General features: G+C 39.9%; 1 protein-coding gene across 1 annotated transcript in view; it reads right to left on the bottom strand.

Moving 5' to 3' along the window:
- Window positions 1-1671: 1671 nt before the first annotated feature.
- Window positions 1672-14078, bottom strand: part of ndufb9 (NADH:ubiquinone oxidoreductase subunit B9) — an 80605-nt gene continuing 68198 nt past the window's right edge. Inside the window, exon 4 of the mRNA XM_016473030.1 lies at window positions 1672-1908. Coding sequence (XP_016328516.1) covers window positions 1777-1908 — 132 coding nt within the window. The 3' untranslated portion in view covers window positions 1672-1776. The remainder of the gene's footprint in view (window positions 1909-14078) is intronic.

Raw genomic sequence — 14078 nt, 5'->3', positions numbered from 1 at the left:
GCCTGAAATAAAACAAAAGAGCAAGCTGCAGGTTCCGATTTATGGCCATTTGAACGTTTTCTAACATTAATTGTTTCGGGCCAGTGGTAAACTGTTTGTTCTTGGCTAAAGGAATACACAAATACATTTTTAAAATAATTTTCCATGACAACAAGATTTACCAGGACATTTTACATTTTCTCACGTTTTCCATCTGTTTTCCAGGATTGGAAAACTAGTTATCAACTTTCCAGGACACGTGGGAACCCAAGGTACTCAGAGTGTTTGCTAGGATTTTTCTGTGGGGCTGCTAAGTTATTCTGGGTGGTTGCTATGGTACTCAGGATTCATTCATGTTCCTTAGGTTAGGGTTACACACAAATTTTCTGTCATGGTCTATGGGCCCCCTAAAGTAGCCTTGGCTACCCTCTGTAAAAACTATAGTTCTGCCACTGCACAAGTGCATATGCTCACACTAAGTATGCTTATATATTTAATTGGAACGTTAAAATATGTTGTTTCTCATTTTATGGTCAAACTCATTGCCTTCTTTATTTTGGCCTCACGGATAAAAGGTTTGAGGCTATTTGCCTGTTGATAGCCCTGGCTCACACTGGCGGTGGAAAGTCAGCTATTGTCTTAAGTTCATGCAAAAAACATCTTTTACTACTTACATTATATACCCAAGGGTGTACTCACACTAGGCGATCTGAACCGTGCCGGAGCATATTTGACACCCAAAGACTGGTTTGTTTATCTAGTGTGATCGCTCCGTACCACGCCCGTGTGTGGTTCGTTTAGCCGTCCCTGGCTCACTTGGAAGAGGTGGGCCAGAGCACAGTTCAGTTGGGCTCGGGTGCAGTACGCATGTAGTGTGATCGCTTACCAACAGCTACTATTTTGTGAGCGCTACTGTCATCATGACGACCGCAAACGTCATCTATTACGAGTACATAACACTTTTCAATTAATTTAATTGTATCAAGTATATTTAGGTTTATAACAGGTCTGGTTCTCAACTTATTGATGAACAGGAATTGTAGTTTGCGAGTAACGCTGCAAATTATCTCATTAACGTCAGCTACCTCCATAATAATCCTGATACATGCAAGTGAAAATCACTGCACGGTATAAATGATAAATTTATTAGACAGTCTGTTAGCAAAAGTGGTTTTCTCCGTTATCTCGTACATGATGTAAGCATGCTCTGGCCTGGAATGTTTAGTTGCAAGTGTGAGTGCAGGCCAGCAGGGGAGTGGGGTAATCACGCTCGGGCTCGGTTCAAGGCAACTGTACCTAGTGTGAGTAGTACACCCCAAGTTACATCAGACATAATTTTGAACCTTGTGTATGTTTGCTTAATATAGGAATTAATAATGCAGACCACACAAAATGTTTTGTGAATAGGAATAATGAAATATTCCACTGAAATATTCACTTAAGATGTAGAAGTTTAGAGGAACTCTGATAGCGTGCTACAGGAACAGTTTACTGCTTATTACTTCAATGTTGAGCAAGCAAGCTCATTGGCTGCAGAAGCAGTAGAGGCTCATCAGCTTGTGTCATGTGTTAAACAATGTGATTTGCTAGCAGATTGCATTTAGGACCTATCATCCAGCACCATTCATGTTAGAACTAGATATAGAACAGATAAAAGAAAAGAAAAAACACATCAAATGAATACAAGGGAAGTGATTTGCATAATACTTTATTTACTTAGGATTGAGCTCATAGTGGTGTTTGACAAACACAGGGCTATTTCAAACACCTATTCTAAATGATCTTCTGCACACATCCTTACATGGGACGCTCTCTGGGACGAGTGACAAATTGCCACCACAGGGGTGGGAGGTCTCCTTCCTTGCGGGCCGGGGGCAGGGCCTCAGATTTAGGGCCATCAGCAGGGGTTTCAATCTGCAGCTGCTGGACCTCTGGTACAAAAAAAAAAAAAAAAAAAAAAAAAAAAAAAAAAAAAAAAAAAAAATAGAAGATCATTAAGATTTATTTTATCATTCACAAATTAGCCTGATTAACCAGTGCCAATTTACTGGCTGAAATCGGACTGTTCTGCCAATGAGCTGTACCGATAGCAAATACCAAAAACTTAATATGAAAATCAATTTCTATATAAAATTATATTCAGTCAGATTAATTTGTATATATATGAAATTGACGTAATTATATTCAGTGTTGTAAATCTGAGCGCTACAAATTATATGAAGTTCACGCATTAACAGAACACAGAATATAGACTAAAGATCTTAAGAAGCCATAGTATCGATTATAAATGAGAATTGTTAAAGATATTGTTAATGTCCACACAGCTGACAGCTGTAGCAAATTAGCTCAAAGGAGGAATATTTATTATTAATTATAACTGGTTATAATTAATTATAAATATTTAGATTAGATCTCAGAATTAAATAGTAGAATCAATATCACAATTATTTCATCTGTTCGTCCATCGACAGTATAATCATTTATCAATTCTAGGAAAGATTATCTCCCTGGCCAAGAAAGAACAGCTTTCCTACTTTATACAGTACTAGCAGTAACTTAGCATGTAGCAAGATCAACCTTAAGGGACTTTGAATTGTGAGCAACACACACAGAAAATCGCTTGTGAATATAAGGAATTTAATAAATGAAACTACAGCTAACATACAACTAAACTAAGCAAAACATACATACAGAAAAAAGGAAAGTAAAGAAAGAGAGAGAGAAACAAAAGAATGTCAGTATTTAACATCAATTAACCACGACCTAATGAGAATCATCAGAGAATCAAAATCACCTTAAAAAAAGGGGCACAAACTTAAGACACGCATCTAAATAGTTGGAAACGTTTACTTGCACTGGCTTTGCTGAGCAAGAGTCTGGATGCAGTAGACAATGGAGGTTCTTGATGAGTTCGTTAGGAATGAGCTGGAGGCTTTCGTCGGGTTCTTCTGAAGATCGGAGAGTCCACAGCAAATTGACAAAGTTACTTGATGATAAAAACTGCCAGAAGGTCAGACTCAAGGGTGATGAGTCTTGGAGAGGGTCTGTCTCAAAGGTTTTGGGCAATGATTGTTTTGGGTTAGGGACTTTTAATGGTTTCCCAGTCACACCCATCTTTTGCAGACTGACCAATGTAGAGGTGTGAATTTTGAGCGTGAAGAGGTTCCTTTGTTTCACGTAACACCTTATTTGCATGGATTATGGTGGTCTAGAGGTTTGTCCAATATTAAGTCAAAATATGGTAAAAGAGTATGGAGCAAGTAATGGTGACATACTATATACACTAGGGCTGTCAAAATGGCTGAAAAACTAAATTCGAATTTTGTACTTAAATATGATCAAAATTAGAATTATATTCGAATTTAAAATGCATAATTTCAGTTAGGGTGAAGAAAAGCTTTTGGCTTCTCTCCTGAGGCCACAAGAGGGCGCATCATTCAAAGCATAAAATAACATGACTATCTGCGAAAAAAAGTGCATAATGTTTAAAATAATGTTTATAAACCAATTATAATTAAGTTGCTTAAACAACTATAAACAAAACAGCATCATGTATGTATGCATAGTTTAATAAAAAGGGCGGCAAGCCAATCACACAGAGTACATTTTTCATTTAAAAAACATGATGCAGTGGGATGGGGAAAAACCCACCATAAAGTATCGATATATGTTTTTTTTTCCAAAGTTAAACTTTCATTAATTTTACATGGCTTTCTAAACATGCGGCTCTTTTGTGCGAGATGCGAGTGCAACAGTAATAGATGTCCGTCTAGAAAATGCGTGAAATATGCGTTCTGTGTGAACGGCTTGGTTTCGGTTTTGATGTAAACAAGATCTTCTCCGCATTGATGTTCTCTTTTTCCGCTATATTTTTAATGAATGCAGCAGCGCCGCATCTAGTGGCTTCAACTGGACAGGCTAACAAAAACATTATAATGCAACGACACTTACATCGTCATCGCATCTCGTGCGCCACTGATAAGGCTGCCTCATTAACGCACACGTTAACACACGTTTTTGCATTCGAATGTGGATTTTAATTTTAAATTCGACGAATATTTTAAATTCGATTTTTTTTTGACAGCCCTACTATACACCATTAATCTGGGAATCAGAAGACAGTCATTTTGATACCCAACATGCCAGGGTTTGGAAAACATTAAGGCAGTGATACATTCATACATCTAGATCCAAGTATTTGGAGCTTTACTACATTACTACAGAGTTATAACTAAGCTACTGTAACCTAGAAACATGCATACAACAGGAATACACTATATATACACTTTGGGACAGTTTGATTGTGGATAGATGGAGCCAATGTCCTGTCCTATGTGTATTGTGGACTCAAGACGTCTGTGCCACATGAGTGGTGGCCAAATGGTTATGGGGAATCATTCCTTCCTCCCCACTGGAATCTCTTTGACGCTCAAAGAGAAAGCAGATGACTGCCCTTGTTAGCGTCGGTGAAGATAGCAGAGGTGATAATGCCCTTTAAACCAGAGGTGGATGTTAGACATGCATCTGTAATTTAGTTATAACAAGGGAGGAGGGAAGGTTTACGATGCCTAAAACCTGATTTAACATCTTGATTGCATCCAAATGTTACACAGCTTTACCTGTTGTAGTTTTTTCAAGTTGTGCACGAAATAGACTGCTTTTCTGCACTTTTATTTTGTACATCTCCCTTTTCCATCTCTCTCGTGCTGCACAACTGGAGCTGCTTTTAGCAGGTATTCGGCAGAGATGAGGACTGTTTTTCCACTAAAACTTTGATGCACATCTCCGTTTATTACGTCAACATAACAAAAGATGTGATCTCAAAACAATCACGAAAAAAGGCATTACATGCAAATTTTTAAGTCATAACATACATTTTATTTTATTTTATTTATTTAGGCAATCTCAGAAAAAACTCGCAAATTAATATTTTTGGTCGCAAATTTGACCGTTTCAGTCGCAGTCTGGAGCCCTGATGGATTTCATATAATTTATTGTTTGAACATGTATCCCACTCCTCTTGCCGCTTATTTAATATATAATAATTGATTATAGGTTTAATTTCTGATGGAGGAATTTGACGCTCTCCAACTTCCAACTTCCAAATGTATAGCCTCTTTTGCAGCCTCATTTCCTGAAAGCCCAACATGGCCTGGAACCCAGCAAAAGATGACGCTAAGGAACCGATTCTGTAAATGGTCTACATTGGTTAAAGGGGCGGTCTAATGCTATTTCATGCATTCTGAGTTATTTACACTGTTAAAGAGTTGGATTCTCATGCTAAACATGGCCAAAATTAAAAAAAAACTATTTGGACATATGACGGAGTATTTCTGTGCGAAAAACCCTGAAGGAGTGTAAGTTTCGGAATGTTTTTTCATTATGGCCCTTCATGACGTCATGAAGGACGGAATTCCTTGCATGGGCACTTCTGGAAGAGTGCACGCGCACAGCAACCAGAGTGAGAGCAAGAGCACGCCCATCGATGTGCTTCATTCGGGTTACGGAAGTCATCGGCAGCGCTGCACAGGACTTGCTCGAGAAGAATGTCTCCAAAGAAGTGTGTTTTTGGATGTGAGGGAAAGATAACCTTGTTCAGCTTCCCAAAAAACCCAGCGTTACATGAACAGTGGATGCAGTTTGTTTTTCCGGAACAGCAACAGAGTTTCGCAAGTGTGTTTGTTTGTTCCCGTCATTTCAGTGACAAATGTTTTTTAAACAAGGCCCAGTTTGACGCTGGATTTGCCATCGTTTGATACTGAAAGATGGAGCAGTCCCAGTGATAAAAGATCCCAGTCATGAGTGTAGGGGTAAACAGACCAAATTAGCTCAAAGGGAATTATTAATGAATTTAAAGGAGAATCTACTCTTTATGACCGAGCAAATGAATCGTCCAGCGCTCATTTGAACGGGCCGTAACTGTCGGCTCTGCAATGAATACTAATGTCCGACATATAGTGAACATAATATTCTTAGAACGGTAACAAGATCGGCAGATTAAAGCTAAATTGATAAACATAACACAAGACATTCTCTTTAAATACAAACGAGACTTTGACTAACACAAAACTAGCACCTAACACAAACACACGCACACATTCACACGAGTTGCAGAAAGGAGGAAAGTGAGGAAGAAAGAGTTTAAGAGAGTGAAATGATGTAATCCAAGTTTTGTAAGACCTGAGTGAACCATCAATCATTAATTCAACCCTTCTATAGTTTCTAACGTGCGCTTTGCTTGGCCATTTGTTGTGATAAACAGGAAAGTGTGTCCAGCTGAATTCAATTTGAGTTTTGTTAAACGAATAAAAAGAAGCTTAGTTTACTGCGGAAGCGGTCGCGTGCAGACCGAAGAGTGTAAAGACCATCGACTCCACCGGGCAGGGACACCGGCAAAGGATAAGTATTGCTTTTTATTTCTCCTCTTTCCTATTACTTGTTTCACTTCTGTTTCAGTTTTTTATAACCATTTCTTACTACGTGTACGTAAGTTGTTGTGACCATCGACTCCACCGGGCAGGGACACCGGCAAAGGATAAGTATCGCTTTTTATTTCTCCTCTTTCCTATTACTTGTTTCACTTCTGTTTCAGTTTTTTATAACCATTTCTTACTACGTGTCAGTAAGTTATTTTAGCATGTGTGTTTGGCTCAGTGTTATTTTTTTTAGGATTAATGATAAACTAATACAAATCAAACTACATTAGTTATCTATTTTAGTTTTAGTTACAGTTGTAGTAATGTTGTAATTTTATTAGTTTTTTATTATGTCTATATAGGTTTTTTATTAAGTTTTAGTTTTATTTGAGTTATTTCAGTACTTCAACATACAAAATGGAAATGAAATAATATTGAATGTATTTATATATGTACATGTATATGTGTGTGTGGTAGGGCTTGAACGACTTCTGATTTTTTGAAGTCGACTTTTATGTGATGAAAGTCGAGTCGAAGTCGACTAGTCGCTGATGACGTCATTAATGAACAAATAAGTCTGGAGCTGTGACAAACACCTTGTGCACAGCTATGGCATATGACACAGCGCTGCCCACATGGCTGTTGCTCCGTCTTGTGGAGCGCTTTCAGAGTATGCATTTATTTGTCATTTGAACTGTTTGGAAACGGGGCGTAAATGTGGAAGTCCTTCAAAGATTTATTATCCTGTTGCGCCCTCTATAGGACCAGCGACTAGTCGACGTCAAGCTAAAAGCGTCATGGCAGAGCATTGACGTCGACTAGTCGATTAGTCGGTGCAACCCCTAGTGTGTGGTTGTACATACACATGTAGTTGTTTTTTGGTGTTTGGCTTAGTGTTATGTTAGAATCATTATTAAACTCATACCTTTTGTTCTTTTAATATTTTGAATTGTTTTTAGCTTTATGTTTTCATTTAAATGTTTAGTTTTGAAATGTTGTTGTATGCATTTGTCATTTTTATTTAATTTCTTTTATTTTCTTAAATGTGTATATATATATATATATAGTATTTATAGAGTTTTAGCTTTTAGTTGTAATTACTTTTTCTTATTTGTAAGTCGCTTTGGATAAAAGCGTCTGCTAAATTACTAAAAGTAAAGTAAAGTTTCTTAGTCGGGGGTTATTACATTTCATAGACTATGCACCAGTTTAGCATGCATTACTTGCGTTTGTTGCGTCTCTTTGAATGGGGATTCTTTCTGTGGCGTCTGTTGTTGACGGGTTCCCACGTGGGTTCAATGGTGGTCTGGTCGCTGGAGTGACGTCTTGGGAGGCCAATCAAGTTGTGGTGTTGGCCAGTGGAGCGGAGTCTCGTGGTCAGTTAAAGTTTGAGGCGGGCAAAGGCTATAGTCGTATAGACTGCTGCTTAGCGGTGAAGATTAACTTAAACGGGACTCTTGATGGACAGAAAAGGAAGAAACTAAAGAAAAGAAAGAAGTTAGATGGGATGTTGTCTGGTCTTAACTCATCTTAAGCTGGGAGAGTCTGAGCCCGAGTAGGAGTTTCGTTCTGGATCTGGTTCTCTGTCTGCTGGGTTTTAAACCCATGATTGTTCTGGCCCCAAGTGGAGCTCTGACCAATTAGATATTGTCTTTGGTTCAGGGGTGACTGTTTCTCCTCCCATCACTGTAAATGAGCATGTTATCTCTTAGTCACGTGGGCTCCAACTTTCCTGCTTTTAACTGGGTACAATTTAAACATGGATTTTATAATGTGAATGTGATGCATTTTGCACAGGTCTGATTAACATCATGATTAAATAAATAGATGAAAGAGATTCACTCACTCATACCAAACAAGATACACTTGCGATAAACCGTTCAATAGCTAGTAATAATTTAATGCGTAATGCAAAAAGACCAAGATGGAGACGTGGTCGGACGGAGCGGCTACTCCGGGTCCTAAAGACGGTGTTTTTATGTTTGTTAGTCTCATCTTTTCATCTTCAAACAGTCTCAATTTATCGCAAAATCATCAGATAAACACTCGAGACACATCTATGACCACCAGAGCCTTCTGGAAATCGGCAGTATGTACAAACATCAGCTTTCGCCGGCGACAACTGAGAAGCTACGAGGCCTCTGTCTGCTGCTGAAGCCGAACCCCGAGACCGCGGCCTCGCCTACTGACGCTACCCACACAAAACGGCGACGCTGGCGGTGTGAGAAGGGACAGAAGTGCGGCAAGCATGCAGGTATACGAGCTAGGCTAAGGGCTAACCCCACTAGACCAGATTCCATCAATCATGCTCTCAAACGTTCGCTCTCTGGAAAATAAACTGGACTTAATTCAACTCAGTTGGTCTACACAGCATGAGACAAGGGATTGTTGTGTGTTTGTTTTCACTGAAACTTGGCTAAACGACAACATCCCGGACTCCGCCATTTCAGTTGCACGGGCTAACCTGCTACCGAATGGATAGAGATTCATCACTGTCTGGTAAAACTCGCGGGGGTGGCTTGTGTGTGTACATCAACAAAGAATGGTGTAACAATGCTGTGGTAGTATCAAAACACTATTCATCGCTGGTGGAGTTTATGTTTGTGAAGTGTCGACCGTTCTATCTGCCGCAGGAGTTCACGGCCATTGTTATTGTCGCGGTTTACATTCCCCCGTGTGCAAACGCTAAGGACGTGCTTCGCAAGCTGTACAGCGCCATCAGCGAACAACAAATAAATAACCCCAATGGCTTTTTCATCATAGCCGGTGACTTCAACCACGCAAACTTAAAGACAGTTCTGCCAAAGTTCTACCAACATGTGAACTTTGCAACAAGGGGAAACCACACACTGGACTTTGTTTACACAACAGAGAAAAATGCGTACAAGTACAAACTCGGAACATATCTCAGTTATGCTAATCCCAGCATATAATCCACTTCAGAAACTCGCCAAACCGGTTCAAAAACTCACCACAGTATGGCCAGATGATGCTACCTCAGCACTATAGGACCGCTTTCAGTGCACAGACTGGAACATGTTTAAAGAGGCGGCCACCTACAACAACTACACAGACCTGCAGGAGTACACTGAAACGGTGAGTGCTTATATAAAAATATGCATTGATGATGTGACAGTCACCAAGACCATCACCACACGTGTCAACCAGAAGCCATGGATGACAGCAGAGATTTATTAATGGTTTGAAATGCAGAAAGGCACACCTGCACAAAAACCGCCCACACCTCCCAACGACCAGGCGCTCTTGTCTGTCTCCAGCCGACGTAAGGAAGACCCTATCTAGGATTAACCCAAGCAAGGCTGCGGGTCCCAACAACATAACTGGCCGTGTATTAAGAGACTGTGCTGCACAGCTGACAGATGTCCTAACAGATAACTTCAACACCTTGCTGAGCCAGTCAATCATCCCCACGTGTCTCAAATCCACTACAATCATACCGGTACCAAAGAAATCACCTGTGTCCTGTCTAAATGACTACTGTCCCATAGTACTGACTCCAATCATGATGAAGTGCTTTGAGAGGTTAGTCATGAACAACATCAAAACCAGCCTCCCCAACACACTTGACCCGCTCCAGTTTGCATACCGTCCAAACCGCTCCATGGACAATTCAATTTCCTCCACCTGGCTCTTACCCACTTAGAACAGAAGGACACTTGTGTAAGAATGCTGTTCATCGACTTCAGCTCAGCATTCAACACAATAATCCCACAACAGCTCATCAATATCTAAACCTGCTGGGCCTTAACAATTCCCTCTGTAATAGGATCCTGGACTTTCTAACCGGTAGAACTCAGTCAGTCCATGTCGGCCACAACACCTCGAGCACTACCACACTGAGCACAGGTGCCCCACAAGGCTGTGTGCTTAGCCTGCTGCTCTTCACACAGCTGACCCACGACTGCACTGCCAAGTTCAGCTCCAACCACATCATCAAGTTCGCTGATGACACAATGCTGGTAGGTCTTATCAGCAACAACAATGAAATGCACTACAGAGAGGAAGTGGCACAGCTGGCTGAAAGGTGTGGCGTTAACAACCTGTCCCTCAATATGGGGAAGACAAAGGAGTTTGTGATGAACTTCAGGAGAAACTCTACTGACCACCCCCCACTGACCATCGACAGCTCGACTGTGGAGAGAGTCAGCAGCACTAAATTCCTGTGGGGTGCACATCACAGAAGATCTCACCTGGACCACCAACACCATGTCACTCTCCAAGAAGGCACAACAGCACCTACACTTTCTCCGCTGACTGAAAAGAGCAAGTCTCCCTCCACCCATCCTAACCACATTCTACAGGGGAACTATTGCGAGCGTGCTGACCAGCTGCATCACTGTCTGATATGGGAACTGTAGTACCGCAGACCGCAAGACCCTCCAGCGGACAGTGAGCACAGCTGCAAAGATCATCGGTGCATCAGAGCCCGCTCCACCAGACTGCTCAACAGCTTTTTCCCCCAGCCTGTGAGAGCCCTGAAATCAAACCCCGGCCCCCTCTGAAAAACCGCATAAAAACCCCTACCTCCTCAAACACGGACCATCTTAGCTCCCCCCAAAAAACACCCCAACCTTACCACATCACGAAAAAAAAAAAAAGAACAAAAAAATCTAAGTGTGCTACACACAGGTGAGTGGGCCTGTACAAACCACCTGTAGTAACACACTCTCTTCTATGTGCACTAGACACTTTTCACACAACTGTTGAGTACAAAATCCCACAAAAGACTCAATGACATATGTTTACATGCTCATGCACTACAAATCATCTTGCTCTGTTCCCCAGCCAGCTGCTTGACTTTCCCTTTGCACATGTAAAGTATTTATGTGAAGCATTTGTACAGTTTGTATTCTCTAGTGCAGTGGTTCTCAAACTGAGGTACGCGTACCCCTCCTGGGGGTACGTGAGATGACGGCGGGGGGTACGCGAACAAAATTCTGAGTTTAATACCCCAACTTAAAGCAACATTAAAACCAAAAAATCTGACAAGCAAAATGCCGCTTCTAATGTAAAAACAGGAAAATGGGGGTGCCGTAAACGGTCAAATACATGATATCCAATCAGCTTACCTCATTTTTTGTGGTCAAAACTGATTGCATCCACACAAGCAGAGTGCATGTGATAGGATGGCCGCTGAATATGCTGTTTTAGCAAATCACGCTGCTGTTCAATGTATCTTCAAAGTAGATCTTCACTTAAATATTGACACGCACTGTACATTGAGATCGATTTAAACTCTCTTCGATACAGAGACACTCTGTGCGTGTTATTGTTTTCATGTTTAAGATACGATCAAGAATGCAAATTTCCCTGAATATCTAAATGATGGCAAATGTGCCATTAATTTTTACAACAGTTCAACAAAAAAGGTAACATTAAGTGAACATTTTACATTTTAAATGTAGCCTACATTCTGAACAGAATATTGTCATATGTAAAAACAAGAAAATGGGGGTGCCGTAAACGGTCAAATACATGATATCCAATCAGCTTACCTCATTTTTTGTGGTCAAAACTGATTGCATCCACACAAGCAGAGTGCATGTGATAGGATGGCCGCTGAATATGCTGTTTTAGCAAATCACGCTGCTGTTCAATGTATCTTCAAAGTAGATCTTCACTTAAATATTGACACGCACTGTACATTGAGATCGATTTAAACTCTCTTCGATACAGAGACACTCTGTGCGTGTTATTGTTTTCATGTTTAAGATACGATCAAGAATGCAAATTTCCCTGAATATCTAAATGATGGCAAATGTGCCATTAATTTTTACAACAGTTCAACAAAAAAGGTAACATTAAGTGAACATTTTACATTTTAAATGTAGCCTACATTCTGAACAGAATATTGTCATGTTTGTTCTATTTTGCAACGAAACAATAGTTCCAACGAAATCTGTATCATCTGGGGTGCGTCTCCAAGTATCATACAGCGGTGTTTCGTTAGTGAACGAATCTGCGGCTTTCAACGATTTGGAGAGTCAGTGATTAATAACCCATTCATAACTACAGCATTTTGCTTCGTTACTGAATGAATGACGCCTGGCTCATTAAGACAACGACTTGCCGCCACCTATTGGCCGTTTTATTTTTAAAGCTCCAAGTATCACTTCGATTTGCCATCATTTATTGCTTTATTTATTATATTCATAATACACTTAATGAAATGTTAAGAATACGACATAAAACATACAATTAATAAGGATAGAAAATATTTACCTCTATAAATGTAAAAAATGCACCTGTAAATCAATTTAAGGGTGCAAATATTGTCCATTAATAGAAAAGGTGTGACTGCGGTCTAAGTGGAAGAGAGGGGGTACGCAGAAGAATGTTAAATACCCCAGGGGGTACGCCGCTGTATAAAGTTTGAGAACCACTGCGTCTAGTGTATGTATAGGTAATTATTTATATATAGTAGGTTAGCTGTGTTTAGGTTTATACTGTTTTACTTCATTGTTGTATTTCTGTATTTATGTAGCACCATGGTCCTGTAAGGCACGGTATTTCGTTCCACTGTATGTCTCCATGACAATAAAGATCAACTTGACTTGACTTGATCAAAGCCTAATGTTCACATATATGGGTTTCAGACATGATATAGAGTTATGCAATGAAATTACATTTGATTACAAGTCCTTTATCATCATTTTGAGGATGATCTGATGCATTTTAATATTTACTGAGAGTTTCTGGGTTTTAGAGTGGATTTGGTCCTTTAAGCCAAGGTCTGTGATATCTCTTTGTTTTGAGTGGGGAAGAATCACCAGGTGTTTAGCTCATGAATTTCTTTGAGTCACGCTGTGCTTTTGACCATTTGTTCGTGGTTTAAAACAACATAAATTTCAATGGTTATTCCCTGATTTAAAAGGGTTTCTTTGTTAGAGGTTAATTAAACTGTGGGGGAAGTTTATCATTCTCAGTCCAGATGGTATCACATGACCTGCATTGGGGTCGTAAAGTGTTGCTTTGGAATTTGGCTCCCCTGATCAAAGCAATTCTTATTAACTGATTCTGATCAAGTCATCTGTTGATTCAACCATAGGTGTCTGCGTGGCTCAGCTCCGACATGAGTCGGAACCACAGGCGGTAAGTAAAACTGTATAACATTTCTGTGTTTTGTTGGTAAGTGCTTGTGACTCTTCGTTCCACCCTCGGCATGCCGCCAGGAGCTCGGCTGTTTTCGGAGAGAATCGTAAAGCTGTATTTTTCTTTTAGAAATCTGATAAAACTACAGACTCTTCGGCAATATGAAGGATGCAACACTACTATATAGGTAGGGTTGTGCGATATTGACAAAAAATGATATCTCGATATTTTCTGGGATTTTATCGATAACGATAATTAGATGATATTTTGCTGAGTGTGTTATTGTGCTGGTACCTTAAGGACTGCCGAAGACAGCTGACTCCTAATGTTTTTAATATTCTTCATATTCTGTGTAGTGTTCAGTTCATACTGATAGAAATGAAACTTTTCCAATAAGTTTAAACCGATTTTTACATTTTATGGGCATTTTTACCTTTATAAAGCCATTTTTTCTAAAAGTCTCCATTATCTTTTGAGTCAAATTCTTACATTTAATCAGGGAATTACAATAATAAGACATTTGGGCTGTTACCAAGTAAATTAAATCAACACAGAAGCTGCATCTGAAGT

This window comes from Sinocyclocheilus anshuiensis, unplaced genomic scaffold, assembly GCF_001515605.1.
Source record: "Sinocyclocheilus anshuiensis isolate Anshui unplaced genomic scaffold, SAMN03320099.WGS_v1.1 scaffold1370, whole genome shotgun sequence".
Lineage (NCBI taxonomy): Eukaryota > Metazoa > Chordata > Actinopteri > Cypriniformes > Cyprinidae > Sinocyclocheilus > Sinocyclocheilus anshuiensis.
This window is presented reverse-complemented; position numbering and strand designations above follow the sequence as displayed.